This window comes from Fukomys damarensis, unplaced genomic scaffold (genome assembly GCF_012274545.1).
Source record: "Fukomys damarensis isolate Sample0158 unplaced genomic scaffold, DMR_v1.0_HiC HiC_scaffold_16, whole genome shotgun sequence".
Lineage (NCBI taxonomy): Eukaryota > Metazoa > Chordata > Mammalia > Rodentia > Bathyergidae > Fukomys > Fukomys damarensis.
In genome coordinates, this window is record NW_022900928.1 from 37700113 (window position 1) to 37715712 (window position 15600).

General features: G+C 32.2%; 1 protein-coding gene across 1 annotated transcript in view; it reads right to left on the minus strand.

Moving 5' to 3' along the window:
- The window catches only part of Dlg2 (discs large MAGUK scaffold protein 2), a 1815033-nt gene that overhangs the window by 1521075 nt on the left and 278358 nt on the right, over positions 1 to 15600 (minus strand). Inside the window, exon 3 of the mRNA XM_033763940.1 lies at positions 3045 to 3190. Coding sequence (XP_033619831.1) covers positions 3045 to 3190 — 146 coding nt within the window. The remainder of the gene's footprint in view (positions 1 to 3044; positions 3191 to 15600) is intronic.

Genomic DNA, 15600 nt, shown 5'->3' on the forward strand with positions numbered 1-15600 from the left:
TCCTCAGCATTTATCCTTATTTTGCAGATACCTGTTCGCAAACCAATTAAAAGCTCTAATTTGTATGGATTAAGTCAAATAATATTCATATAAACACTAGTAAACACTCTAACTTTAAAATTGTTTTCTCTTCTTCATATATTTGAAGATAATATGCTAATCAAAAAAAAACAAAGGCACTACATATCATCAGTTCATCCAAAATTGTTGTCCATAAGGAAATCTCGTATAAGATCATATAAATCAAATTTTTTAAAATATGAAAGGACAAGGACATTCAATAAAAAATTAGTTAAGAATATAAATAAATTTGTATAAGAATAAATTTAAATTTGTCAATAGATAAATGAAACAATGCTCAAATTTAATCACCTGGGAACTAGAAATTAAATGAAAAATTATGATGCCTATTAAACTGGTCAAATGAAGAGCTGTAAAATATATTGCTGGCATGGATGTGAGGTTAAAAACTACACTGTGTTGCAGTGAAAATGTGAAAATCAAAATAAGCCTGAAAAAAGTTATTCACATTAAAAGTATGCAGAGCCCATAATGCCACCCCTGAGAATTTATTTACAGAACAAAAATATGAGTTAGCTTGGATAAGGATGATTGCAGCATAAATCATAGTGACAGAAAAATGGAGACAGAATTCCCACCAAGAGAAGAGTGATTATATAAATTATGACATACATACACGATGAAATTATATACTCATCAGAAGAACCAATTAAAGCTATAACAGACACTTGAAAAAACATTCACATAATATGAACTGTTTTTTAGAAATAATGACTTCCCCAAATTTTGTGTACATGCTCCAGTATGCATATGTATCTAAAAAATACATATGTAAGTGTATAGAATTTATATATGAATACATATCATGTGCCTGTAAAGGGAAGAAACACATTACATTGTTAACTTGGGTTACCTTGTATGTGGAGAGGGAAGAGCAGATGCAGTACAAGCAGGAATTAAGAGGAAACATTAACAAATGAAAAAACATTTAAAGAACTTCATTTAGAATAAAATATGCATTTCAACTTTTATGCATATATGCAAAACTGTATATATGTGTATATACTATGTAGTATATATATATATATGCATCTAGAAATTGAATTAAAATGTTTGAAAATTATAAAACGGAAATGTCAAGGCAATAAAAGTTAAGAAAAATATAGGAGACTACTTAACTAATCTTGCAAGATTACTAAACTCAGCAAGAAAGAACAAAAAAATATGTTATCACATAAAAATTCAAAATGCTTTAATGTCATCATAATTGTTATTATCATAACAATTATGATAATATGATGGTATATTTCCTAAATAAAATGTTCTTACAAAACAGAAAAATTCTAGCACCACTTTACAAAATGGACAAATATCTTTAATGAATCACAAAAAGAGTTGTAGATAACCAGTAGCTCAGATCAATAGGGAACAAATAATTTTTATATAAAAGATTAAGCCAAAAATTTTATTAGTTTGACCAGATATTTTAAATTATGTATCATGTAATTTGACTATAGGCAGATTAGCCTTTTCAAACACTGCTACTACTAATAGCACCTATCTGCAAAGCATTTTGTCAACCTTTAGTGAGTCTTAAAAATATCAATACCCTTGGATCCAATCATCCCTACAATCAACCCTAATGAAACAATCACCAAAACATGGTTTATATTTATGAATATCTCTTACACCATTATTCCTAGCAGAAAATTTGAGATGGACTAAATGTTGAATGGAAAACTAAGTAAGTTCCAAGTGATGGAGTAATATATAGTCATGAGAATAATTTTAAAATACTTAATAAAATTAATTACTATTAGTATAACATTAAATTTGAAAGACCCTACATGTTAGTGTCTTTATTTAATACACATATATTTGTACAAAAATAAAAGGACTAAAACGATCCAAATAATTACTTTTAAATACTGAAATTAGGATGATATTTATTTTTGTGCTTTTAAGTATAACTTCATCTACTTGATATCTATTGACAAATTATTATCACTATTAACTTTTTATTCAAGTAAATACAGATACCATTAAGCTCAGTTCTAGCTCATTTCCACATCAATTCTGAACAAGACAGAAAATATTAAGAGGCTTCACTCTTAATTCAGAAATTTAGTAAAAACGTAATCATTGAGTGGCATTAAAATTCCAAGTAGATTCCAAGTCACGGCATTGGCTATACAACCCTAAACTAAACTTGGCAGTTTTGTGTGTGTGTGTGTGTGTGTGTGTGTGTGTGAGAGAGAGAGAGAGAGAGAGAGAGAGACCTCCCTTCACATTTTGATAGCCACTTCATCATTGATTTTCCCCTGCCTCTACTGTTGTCCTTAGCTATGAATGTAAGAACCCTCAACTTGCCTTACCTTTTGCTAATTGTTAATTCCAACAGTAGTTTCCAAGTTTTTTGACTCCATACAACTATTTATAAAAATTGTTTGAGTATACAACTCTAAAAGATTTATATACATTTGAAATGCATGTACATTGTTATCAATGTAATTTAATATATGTTATAAATTACCAAAATATTAGATATTTAAATTTTTAAATGTAAAGCAATTCAAAGATAATAAAAATGGAAGCAATAGTACTATTATTTTGTTCTGACTCCCCATTTTATTCATACCCGAGGATAAGTGTCCATGCCATGGAAATCACATTAGACTATCCTTTCCAATGCCACTATCCATCACCAATCCTCCATTACACATAGAATTCTTAAATCTGAGCGAATTCAAACTATGACAATATTCATAAAAGACCTCAATCTTATAAGGTAAAGGATTGTGTCAAGAACAAGAAAAAGAATCTGTCCTTCCCATGTCCCATCACAGATCTCAGCAAAATCTAGATTTTCATATGAGAAAATTACGCAGAGTGTGGAGTTACTACATTTCTATTATTAATTTTACCACTTGTTCTTAAGAATTACTACTATTATTACCACCACCACTACTTTCTGCTGTACGTTCTACTATTACTCAGTGCTTTAGTAAGCTTTAATAGTATACCTCTGCAGATTTTTGAAGGCTATCATGGCACGGAGAAAGAATCGATGTCTTTTCCCATTTCTGCACAACTCGATTGGCTTCTTCTATTTTCTGCTGGCAACTTTTTTGAGAATTTAGTAATGTCACCTCATAAAATTCTTGAATATCTGTGAAGGAAATGTAAGGAAAGAATCAAATATCACACAATACCTCCTAAATAATTTCTGTACATATGTACACATAATATCAATATGCAAAATACTGCTGATTAAAAGAATTGAAAAATATGCAGTGCAAGGTGAAACAAACGTAATAAAGGAAATCCTGAAAACTGACTTTTGAACCTACATGGCAATGTTTATAGCAGCTTGTCATGTTTTTATAATCTAAAATGTCCTCAAAGTCTAATAGAGCCTAGTTAGAAGGGGAAAATCACTGAAGGCAAGGAATGGTGATTCTTGTCCCTGGCTCTTCTCTCTCTGCTTTCTGGCTGCCATGGGTTGAGCAGCTGTTCTCCACCAGGCCCTTGCCTTTTCTGCCTTTGAGTCAGCTGATATTGGAGAAAACCCACTGGAAACTGCAAGCCAAATACAGTGCCTCTCCTCCTTTAAGTTGTTAAGTTTCAGGGTTTTTTTCCACAGCAACAGGAAAATGACTACACAGCCCTTATTCATAATTGCAAAATCCAAAAGCATTCAAGATGACCTTCAATAGGTGAAGAGATACACACTAGTATATCCATATAGTGAAATATTGTTCAGCAATAAGGGATGAGCTATTAAACAATATAAAACACTGATGCATATTGGCAAGCAAAATAAGTCAATCTGAAAACAATGCATACTGTATAATCCATTCATATCACATCTGGAAAAAGTAAAAACAATCAGTGGTTGCCAGATGTTCTGGGAGAAGGAAGGAAGACTAAATAGGTGAACCCTAAAGTGATGATAAATATTCTCTATGGTATGTAATGGTAGACATATAACATGAAGTATTTATTTAAAATTCTGAAAAACTATCAGTCTAGAAAGCTCAAGGAGAGATAATGAATAAATGTAACATGCTATTCTGGATGAGATTCTGAAACCAAAAAAGAATATTTAATATAACTTGAAGAAATTTGAATAAAACATAGATTTCAGTTCATAATAACACACTGATAAATCATTATTGGCTGCAACAATACCAATTTAACATGCTAATAATAAGGAAAACAATGTGAGATTTATGGGAAATCTCTGTACAACTTTTAGTTTTTCTTTTTTTGTGTGGTTTTTCTTTAAGTATAAAACTTCTTTAAAATAAAAGTTTATTTTCAAAGTTGCCTTTTTAAAGGCACTGAACAATCACTTTTTTTTCTCACGGAGTTTATTGTTACATTTTAGGGATACAGCACAGTTACAGTCATCATTGGGATCTTGTACTTTTATATGACAGGTCTTGGTTCTCATTTTTTCCCCTTGTCTCTGCCCTCCCTTCACCCCCTCCTCCCTTCACTATTTACAAAGGCTTTTTTTCCCCTTTTTTCATTTTCTCATATTTTTTTCTTTTCCTTTATTTCCTTTCCTCTACCCTTCCCACTTCCCCTACATCTTTAGAGAACAAGCTTTCATACATACATTGTAGGTTTAAGATATAAATAGAATTAAATATTCCACAAAGTTAGATGTTGTAACATTTTAAGAAAAAGTGTTTTTGAGGACATCTCCTTGCAACACTAAAGAAGACTAAATGTTCTGAAAACTCAACATTGGACACAATAATGGGGAACTATGTGTATTACAGCAGCAACATTCAAGAATTTTGTTTAGTACACACACACACACACACACACACACACACAACCTCAGCTGAGTTGAGACCAATTAGGAGGTTAGAATAATGAAAGCGGGCAGAAAATAGCAGACAAGGGTGGGAGCATCTGAAGGCATCCAGCAATGGCAGTATTGCAGTAGACTACTAGACCTCAGTCTTTCAAGTAGGTAAGGAAGCTGATCCTTGAACTGCATTGAGCTAAGACCCTGAAGACAGACTAAAATGATTTAGTCAGTGGCTCTAACATAGCTACTACTTGAAGCAAAAGGAAAAATTTTCTAGAGGAAATCTACTCTAGTTTAGGCCTCTTGTACTAGAAGTGAGTTATTATCACAACCAAAAAAGGAAATATCACTATGAATGACATTTAGCAGAAACAAAAAATAATAGTTTAGGTACCTAGTTATTTTTGGTTTTAGAATTATCTGATGTAAGATATAGAAGAGTTACATATGATAGATTTAAAGAAATAATAGTTACAACCACAAAGATAAGCAAATAACAAGGACCTAATAAAAGTGAACAGGCAGAAAGGAGGAGGAAAAACCAAGGTAACGTCTCAAATTATAAGGTAACTTCTCAAAAATATAATTGTTTAAATTAATAAATGGATTAATTGGTGGATTCATGCATGGTTAGCAGGGTGCATTGCCAAACAAGGCAGAAACATCATAGTGCAATAAGGTAGTGCAAAGCTGCTTAATTCATGGCAGCCAGGATGCAGAGTGAGTTGGATAGAGAGCCAGAGAGAGCTGTACTCTCCCCAAAGGTAAACCTCCCGATGACCTATCTCTAACTTGGCCCTATTTTCTACAGTAATTCAGCTATGAAATGTTAGCAATGTTAGGCTAAATAAAGGATAGAAAAGAAAGTCCTATATTTCTCTAATACATGTCCTTCAGGAGAAAACAGAGAGAATAACTGATGGTGATATTTAAAGGATAATGGCAATAAAATTTTAAAACTTATGAAAATGTGAATCCACATCTTCCCATACTAACATTTTATACTAAAAAGAGTAAATAAAAACTATGCCAAAGACCAGGCATATCAAAGTGAAACTGCAGAATACTGAAGGCAAAGAGAAACTCTTAAAGCAATCAGAGAAAGGATACACGAGCCTTTTCAATAGCAGCAATGGAAGACAGAAGACTGTAACATAACTTCAAAACTTTGAAGTAAAATAACTATTAACATAGAATCATTTTCTTGTGAAAATGATATATCTGATTTTATTAAAAAATACGTGTGCCTAGAATATACAACAACTCTCAAAACACTATAAGAAACCAAACAATGCAATATAAAAATTGGCAAAATATTTTAACAGTTGCTTGATTAAAGATATTAATACATGAGAAATGAACACACGAAAAGATATTCAACATCATGAGTCACTAAAGAAATGAAAATTAAAACCACAGTGAGGTTCTACCACATACTTATTAGAAGGGCTAAAATTAAAACCTGGAAGGTGAGTGAATGAACAAATTGTAGTACATTCCTACAATACTGCTCAGCAATAGAAAAAACAGCCTTTCTATCTGTGTAGATATACTTACTATCTTGATTGTGCTAATGATATATACAAATTTCCAACTATGCATTAGTTATCACTTGTATCTCAATAAGCAAAGCAAATGGACAAAGCACAAATTGAGAGAAAATAAATTCACAACATAGAGAAAAAGAAATAGTACCCAGATTTTAAAAAAACGATTTAATAAACCCACAAACCAAAAGGAAAGTATAAGTAAAACATATGAACACATTTTTCATAATAAAAGAAGCACATATCACTGATAAGCCTAGGAAACATATCTAATCTTTATTATGATGATAAATACAAAGTAACATCATAATATAACCATTTACACCTAGGAAACATATCTAATCTTTATTATGATGATAAACACAAAGTAACATCATAATATAACCATTTACACCAAAAAGAATATCTGACAAAATAAAGAACAAAAAAGACACAGTAAGTGGTAATTTTAATTATTCCTTCCAAGAGTAATTTTCTAGAAGAACTTTAGAAAACAAATTGGTATTATCTTATAAAATTGAATACTTGTATCTTCTAGAACCTAGCATTTCTACTACTTAGTATACATATTAGATAAATTCTGTATGTATACACCAGGAACAGAACCCAAATATTCACAGTAACATAGATCATAATAGCAAAAGTTAAGAAGCAATTCAATGTACATCCAAATGAAAATGGATAAATATTGATGTGTTTTCAAAGTAGAATTTGTGCTGGGCATGGTGGCACACAACTGTAATCCCAGCACTCGGGAGGATGAAGCAGGAGGATCGCTGTGACTTCAAGACCAGCCTGGTCTACATAGTGAGTTCCAGGTCAGTCTCAACTACATAGTGAGACCTTGTCTTAATAAACAACAACAACAAAAAAGTAGAATTTGTAAAGCAATTAAAATGAATAAACTATATCATGGAATGACATGAATAAACCTTTGAAACATAATGTTAAGTAGAAAAACATGTTTTAAAATGAAAACATCTTTAAGAGCTGAAAATATCATGAGATAATTGACAATGTGAAATAGGAAGAAAAGGGCTAAAGTTGTAGGGAAAGTGGGAAGGGTAGGGGAAAGGTAATAAGGGAAAAGAAAAAATACGATAAAATGAAAAAATGGAAATAAAAGTATTTGTAAATGGGGAGGGGAGGAGGGCAGGGACAAGGGGGAAAAATGAGAACCAAGACCTGTCATGTAAAGGTACAAGATCCCAATAATGAATGTAACTATACTGTATACCTAAAATGTACCAATAAACTCAATTTAAAAAAACAGAGCTGAAAATATCTTAAATTTAAAAGTGTACAAAACTAGTCTATATATTTTGGCAGATCCATTCATATGTATACAACAAAATAATTTGACCACAATGAATAAGCACATAAAAATATGTACCTATGTCCTGACTTACGACAAAATTATGTTTATATAAACTCATCAAAGTTGAAAGTATCATTAATCTAGGGTGCATTTAATATATTTGATTGCCAAATATCATAGGTTATTTATACAGTATTATTTACACCCTACAGTATCAGTTGTTTATGTGGATGATTATGTGGCTGATCATAGCTGTGGCTCACACCACAGTATTGTACTACATGTCACTAACCTGGGGGGAATCAAAATTTGAAAACTAAAGTAGTTTCAACTGAATATGTAAATTGAAATGAGAAGCTGAAAAATCACAAGTAAAGTTGAAAAAAAATCAAAAGTTGCACTGCCTACAGTTATTCAGAAGAAAAGATGGGCATGGAAATGAGATAAAGGAGGAACATGTAGGTAAATGCAAATTAATGGTAATAATCTACATCTGGATTTGGGTCCCAATTTAGAAATGCTTATTAGAGATTTATTAAGTCGTATATTATATATAAATTAGAAGTCCATATATATTCTCTTGTATACATTAAGCATTGATTTTTAAATAGAAATTTTAAGTGTTTCTTGAACATTAAGATTTACATGGCAAATTTTTAAATCCTTAAACAATTATGCATACTACAACATTATTTTACCACTAGCAACAAAGTATCTGTGAAGTCATGTGTGGAGAATATATTTAAAAAGAAGGTAAAATATGTATAGATATAAATGCCTCCCAGAATTTTGAATATTGTAAGGGATACTAAAGTATTAATTAAGTGGACAAAAGTCAGAGCAATAAGGAACAATGGTGAAACCCAGAAAATAAGTATATTTAGTCTCAAGTATTAATTAAAAAGAAAAGAAAATATAAATTTTTATGAATATTACTGTACCTACATAATCTCTTTAAAATTAATTACTTGTATGACTAAAACTACTTTTGCATATACAGTAAGTCCCCAACTTATAAACAAGTTCTATTCCAGGAGAACATTCATAAGTTGGATTCATTTGCAATTCGACAAACTGAGTCTTATACAGTATACCTATGAATCTCTTTTTAACCTATAAAACTATCTATACATTATTTATACACATTACATTTCTTAATCTTTGATGGTTATAATTAATCATCTGCTACAAATTATCGTAAAGCTGGTGTTTTAAAAGGCTGGTAAAACTTCTAAATTAATTTGATTTATTTTTTAGGAAGACTTGGAAACTGGAGTTCACCTTGATCCCACTGACAAAGAAGTTCAATATAATTCTACCTATGAGACCATGTTTGCTTCTGAAATAACATATTCAAGGTTCTGCTTTGCTAAAGTATTTGAATTATGCATAGGTAGATAGTTGTTTATTTTCTTTTATTAATACATGTTTGCATTCCATGCAATTTACAATCATCTTGGGAAGTGGTTACATAAATATAATACAGTATGTCTTTTCTTTTCTCCTCTCCCTCTTATCTCACCCTCCCCCTCCCCCACTGGTACCCCTATCCCTTTTTCCACAATAGTTGATATTATTTGTCTTAACTCATGTTATGGCATATAGTGCTTACATAATTGGGGTCATTATGTTCATGTAAATGGCACATCTTTGTTCTTTTTATTTCCCCTTCCCTTCCTCCTCATCCCTCACCATAGTTCCTTGGACCATTTCCCTATTGCAAGAGACCAATTCCCTTGCCCTTTTCTATCAATCCTATATCATTTTTTTTGTGTGTACTCTGCCTCACTCAGATAAGAGCTATCACAGGGCATTTAAGCTTGTGTGTCTGATTTATTTCACTTAATATTATATTAAGGTATATCAATTTTTTTACAATTATCTCAAATTTTTCATTTTTTATAGCCTAGTAGTTTTCCATTATGTATAACCACTTTTTTTATCAAATTATCTGTTGATGAATATACAGGCTGCTTCTAGGATTTAGCTATTACCAATTGTGTTCCTATAAAGATTTGTATGCAAATATCCCTGTAATATAATGACTTAAACCCTTTAGGGAAGATAGATAGGAGGGAGATTGCTGAGTCAAATGGAATTTCTAATTTCAGCTCTTTCCAAAATCTCCATACTGGTTTCCCTAGTGGTTGCACCACCTGTGAATCTTATACAGTACTCCCGTGAAAGTTCACTACTCGAATGTTTGTAAGTTGGGACTTACTGTAGTTAAATTTCAGGATATTTTCCTTTGTGTCATTTTTAAGGATTTAAACATAGCATGTGAAAGTCAGCAAATATTTAAATACGAAATTTATAGAACTATCGAGAAAAGATATCATATTTACCATTCTCTTGCTGAGGATTCACATCAATAAGCTAAACTTTGAAAATATAATGAATAGTAATGACTTGATCACATTTAGGAGAAAAAATCTCATGTGGATAGGATTTTTATTATTTAATTTACAATTTTTAATTAATTTATAGACTCAAATGTGATTAAATACTAAAAGTCCATTTCACTCCTTTGTCTTCTTATTCTCCCTACGTAAGTAACTACTACAGAGGAAGAACATAACCGTAAGTCAAAGATTACTTGAATTTGAAGATAATGATGTGATAAATGTCAAATTTCACTTTTTAGTAGCAAAAATTATCTTTACTACTGATATATATAACTGTCCATCATTTTCTATGCATCTCTCTTTGGCACCCTTCTGTATCATTCCCACCACCACTACGTTTCCATTCATAGGGCCAAAGTTCAGGTCCTTGCCATCTCTGGCTCAAACTCCTCCTCTGCACCCAGATACCCTTTCCCCAACACAAACCTTCCTATCCTTTCAATGCTCACAATCAGTACTATGGCTTTGTAAGCAAAAACAAAGAGAAGAGATCTAAACATAAAATGTTATCAGTATAGAAATTATTCCTAATAAAACTGAGCTCCAACCAGTGGGAATCTATGCAGCTACCATTAAAAACAAAAAGTTTGAGGGCTAGGGATTTAGCTCAGTGGTTCTGCCACCTGCCTCACAAGCACAAGGTCCCCAGTTTGATCCTCAGAAGCAAACAAACAAAAAAACCCAAAAAGTTTGGTTGGCAACAGTAGGGATGAGGAAAGTAATGCTATTTTTCTCCCATTTTTCTCCCATTTGAGACATGTCTCAAATTTATTTTTCATTCTACCTTATATTAAAAGTAGTTGTTCATCTACCTCTGTAACATTTCAATTAAATGAGTAACTTCTAAGTGTTGGGCAAGGCTCTTAGGAATAAAGTCAATGTATTCTCTAGTACCTTGTGTCATTCTTATACTTAGTAAGCATGTAATGAATACTTGCCATTTTTGGTTTATTTGTATTTCCTCTCTAAAGCTCAGAATAAGGGAAAAAAAACATTGAATAAAGTCAAATCACTTTTCACACAGGATTGCAGAAAACTTGAATATTATTTGGATTACATTTATATGTGACTTGCCTACTTGATCACAGCAGCTAGCTTTTATAATTTTGCACATTCCTCCCTGAAATGAAAACAATTTGCCACCTCTGGGGATATTCAAAATAAATTCCTCAAATCTTGACAGCATATCAATTTTGAGCTACAATTTTTAAAAAATAGCTTATGAATTGTTTTCAATTTTACATGAGTAATTCTCAACATCTAATCTATACAGAGATCACATGGAGACTTTGAAGCCTAAATTTACTGCTAACTCACTTCCACGTGAAGTCCGTGAGTTCTGAACTATCAGCAACACTGGGGCTAAAAAACAGCACCTTGGGGTTACAACCTAAGACTTCATACTCTGTATCATACAGAACCTCCTTCATACTCCTATCTCATAATGCCCTTAATTATTACAATCATCTCCAGAGTAAAAGGACAAGGGGAGAAGAAATTCAGCAAGAGAAGCAAATTAATAAGAAAAAACTTCTTCCCATTGGCTGAAAAATAATAATAACTACTTAAATGCATATTATTTAATAATACTGAATTCAGACTGAATTAGACATTCATTTGAAAGAAATATATTTTAGTTATCTTTCTTCAGGACATTAAAACAAAGAATCTACTTCTAGGTGATATGTGAAAGTCCCTATTCAGCCCAATCTCCCTTGTTTTAACCCAAATTCCTCAAAACTGAGATATGGCCTCTAATTATGATTCTGGCATAGTTAAGTCTTTAACTGTCAAATAGCATATTGGCTGAAATCAATAAAAATGAGATTATCTGTTTAAGCATAACCTGAACGCTAATGTACTCAAAATGTTTCATCTTCTTCCTAGCAAAGACTAACAGAGCATACTTATTTCAGTGACACTGTTGTTTCCTCAAAAGACCCTTATATATTTAAGGGTTTGAAGAATGTGTTTTAAATATCCTCTCAAGTGGCAAATCTTTTTAATTTGAGGGGAGATTTGATTTTTTTAAATAACCAAAATTCATCAGGCAAATGGTGAATAATGTGCATAATAAAAATGGATTTCTTTTTGCATGACTTGAATTAAATTAAGAAAATATTATTCTTAAAGTATTATTCTTTTCTTGTATGACTCACAAATTGTTGTGTAATTATCTACTTAACCAAAGTAAAACAAAAAAGCAACCAGAATACAGAATGTGCAACAATAGGCTGGAATAAAAGTGATAAAAAAGACTTCCATGTCACAAGGAATTGTATTATGGAGACAATGACAGTCACCTCTATTCTATGCCAACCATAAACTTGTGGAGGTTGTTATTGCTGGTTTACTTTATGTTAGCTATCTCTGACCAAAAAACTGCTTCATGCCCATAATTCACCAAAAACTGTGGAAGATTTTCACCTATAACCTCAATAAAGAAATGATAATATCGTTAAGATGCGCTTTCTTATGTTGTATACTGCATCCAGCATGCCCTGTTCTCTGTAGAGTTTTGTATATCTAACACATAATTATGAATTCAGCTGGACAGTCTAACACAGCTGCTCTTCTATATTTAATAATGTTAAAAATTGAAGTCTTGAAGTTTTATTATCCTTTCCTGAATGCTTGATTCTGTTTGGAGAATCAGATTAGTGTTCACGCCCAATTTCCTTACTCCAAATCTTGATCCCATTCTTTCTCATCTTAAGATGAAATATTATCATTGCTTTTGTTAATTTGAGTTTGGTGTACCAGACACTGAAGCACAGAAGTATAATTTTCAATAAAGACTCTCTTAGGACCTTGTAGAAGAGCGGAGCTGAATATGAGGAATGAACTGAAGCTGAGTGTGGATAAAAAGTATAGATAAGTTGAGTTTTATAGCTAAGAATAAAGAGGAAAAGCAAGGTCATGCACAGGTACAAATCAATTACCAAGTAAGGAAATAAGAGATGCAAGGCAGAGATGAGTGAAAAAGCCAGAGTCCAAGGACTAATGCAAGACAGAATTCAATAGATATTAAAGAGGCATGTTCAGAGGATTAGAAAATGCCTAGATATAGATATAGATATAGATATACACACACATAAAAAGCTCAAGCAAATTTTCAGTTTTCTGATATGACTGGACATCTTCATACAGACAAAGCACACATTGAAAAGGAAGAAAAGGGAAGGAGGAACAGCTGGTAAAAATTTTTTTTCCACATTGTAGATTGTCTCTTAGTGTTCCTCAGACAAAGGACTATTATCAAGGATATATAAAGAACTCAAAACAATCAGTCCCCCCAAATATAAAGACCCGATTCAAAAATGGGCATCCAAAATGAACAGACATTTCTCAGACAAAGAAGTAAAAGCAGCAAGAAAATATTTGAAAAAATGTTCCACATCACTGGTCATTCGAGAGATGCAGATGAAAACAACACTAAGATTCCACCTCACCCCACAATGGCTGCTATCAAGAAATCACACAATAACAAATGTTGGCGGGGTTGTGGGGAGAAAGGAACCCTTCTCCATTGTTGGTGGGAGTGCAGACTGGTGCAACCACTATGGAAATCAATATGGAGATACCTCAAAGAGCTTGGACTGGAGGTTCCATTTGACCCAGCCATCCCTCTGTTGGGTATCTTTCCAAGAGAACTAAAAGAATCATATCACAGAGAAGTATGTGCACCCATGTTTATAGCAGGACAGTTTGTAATAGCTAAATCTTGGAAACAGCCTATTTGCCCATCCGTTGGAAACTGGATAAAGAAGTTGTGGTTTTTCTATAAAATGGAATATTACTCAGCCATAAAGAGCGAGAGAATAGATTCATTCATAGGAAAATGGATACATATTGAAGATATACTCCTAAGTGAAATAAATAAGTCCCACATGTGTAAATACCAAATAGTTTCCCTGGTGTGAATATTCTGCAACAATGCATAAGATTCTAATAAGATTACTGACATTTAGAAATGGGAAGAAAGGAGCTAAAGGTGTAGGGAAGGTGGGATGGGTAGGGGAAGAGTAAAAAGGGAAAAGAAAAAAATGTGAGAGAATGAAAAGATGAAAATAAAGTGTTTGTAGATGGGGAGGGGAGGAGGGGGTGAAGGGAGGGCAGGGACAAGGGGAAAAAATGAGAACCAAGACCTGTCATGTAAAGATACAAGATTCCAACAATAAATGTAACTGCACTGTATCCCTAAAATGTACCAATAAACTCAATTAAAGCTGAAAAAAAAGAAGAAAAGGGAAGGAAAGGGGAGGGAAGGGAAGGGGAGAGGAGAGCAGGGGAGGGGAGGGAAGATGAAATTCCTTTGGTTTCAAAATACTTTTCTCTATTTGAAGGAAGCAAGGCTTTTTAGAGAAAAGGCTTACTACAAAATTATAGTAAGAAAGTTATGAGCTTGGGACATTTTTCTGCATCAGAAAGTAAAGAAGTGCATAAAAAGTATAAAATCATATCAAAATGACATGAGAGCCAATTTGTAGGAGCCCCTACTGATCAAATCTGGAACAATTTGAGTACTGAAAATAAATTAATGACAGATATGGATTACAACCTATTTAATAAAATAAAATAATCATGAAGTCCATTCTAATATAAATAAATGATTAAATGGGACAGAAAACTTTTCCTTACAGTAGAAGTCTATCTTATAAGTATAAAAGAAATGATGAAATAAAACAATGAATATTGTAGATAGTCAGTAAAATTCAACAATGAACATGGCACTATATAATTGCACAGTATCTTCGCATGAATTAGAACAAACTGGCATTAGGAATCTTCTGTTATACACGAAGAAAGAAATAGCATTATTTCTATAATATTGCTGCAAAAAATGTATAAACTGAATCTAATTATGAGGAAGTATGAGACAAATGAAAACTGTAAGGCATTTTACAAAGCATCTGGCCTGTAATTTTCAAAAATATTTCTGTCAAGAAAAGAAAAGCTAATGCACTATAAAGGGAATTTAAGAAGAACAATAATTAAATATATTGTGTTATCTATATGGGTCCTGGGCTGATAAAATATAACTCAAAAGACATTATAGAGACACCACTGAAACTGAATATGAAATATGAATTTGATACTAACATTGAGCCAACATTAAATTTCCTGAGTATATTAAGTACACTATTTATATAAGAAAATGTAATTAAGAAAATACACATTGGGGTAAGGGAAGCGGGAGGGGTAGGGGAAAGAAAAGAAGGAAAAGGAAAAAATATGAGAAAAGGAGAATATGGAAACTAAGTCTTTGTAAATGGGGAGGTGGAGGGTTTAAAGGGAGGGCAGGTGAGTAGGAAAAAAAAGAACCAAGATACATCATATAAAGGTACAAGTTCCCAATGATGAATGTAACTGTATTGTATATCTAAAATGCACCAATAAACTTAATTTTAAAAAAGAAAATATATATTGTCATATTTAGTAATAAAGTGGCCTAATATCCTCAATTCACTTTGAGTTCTTTAA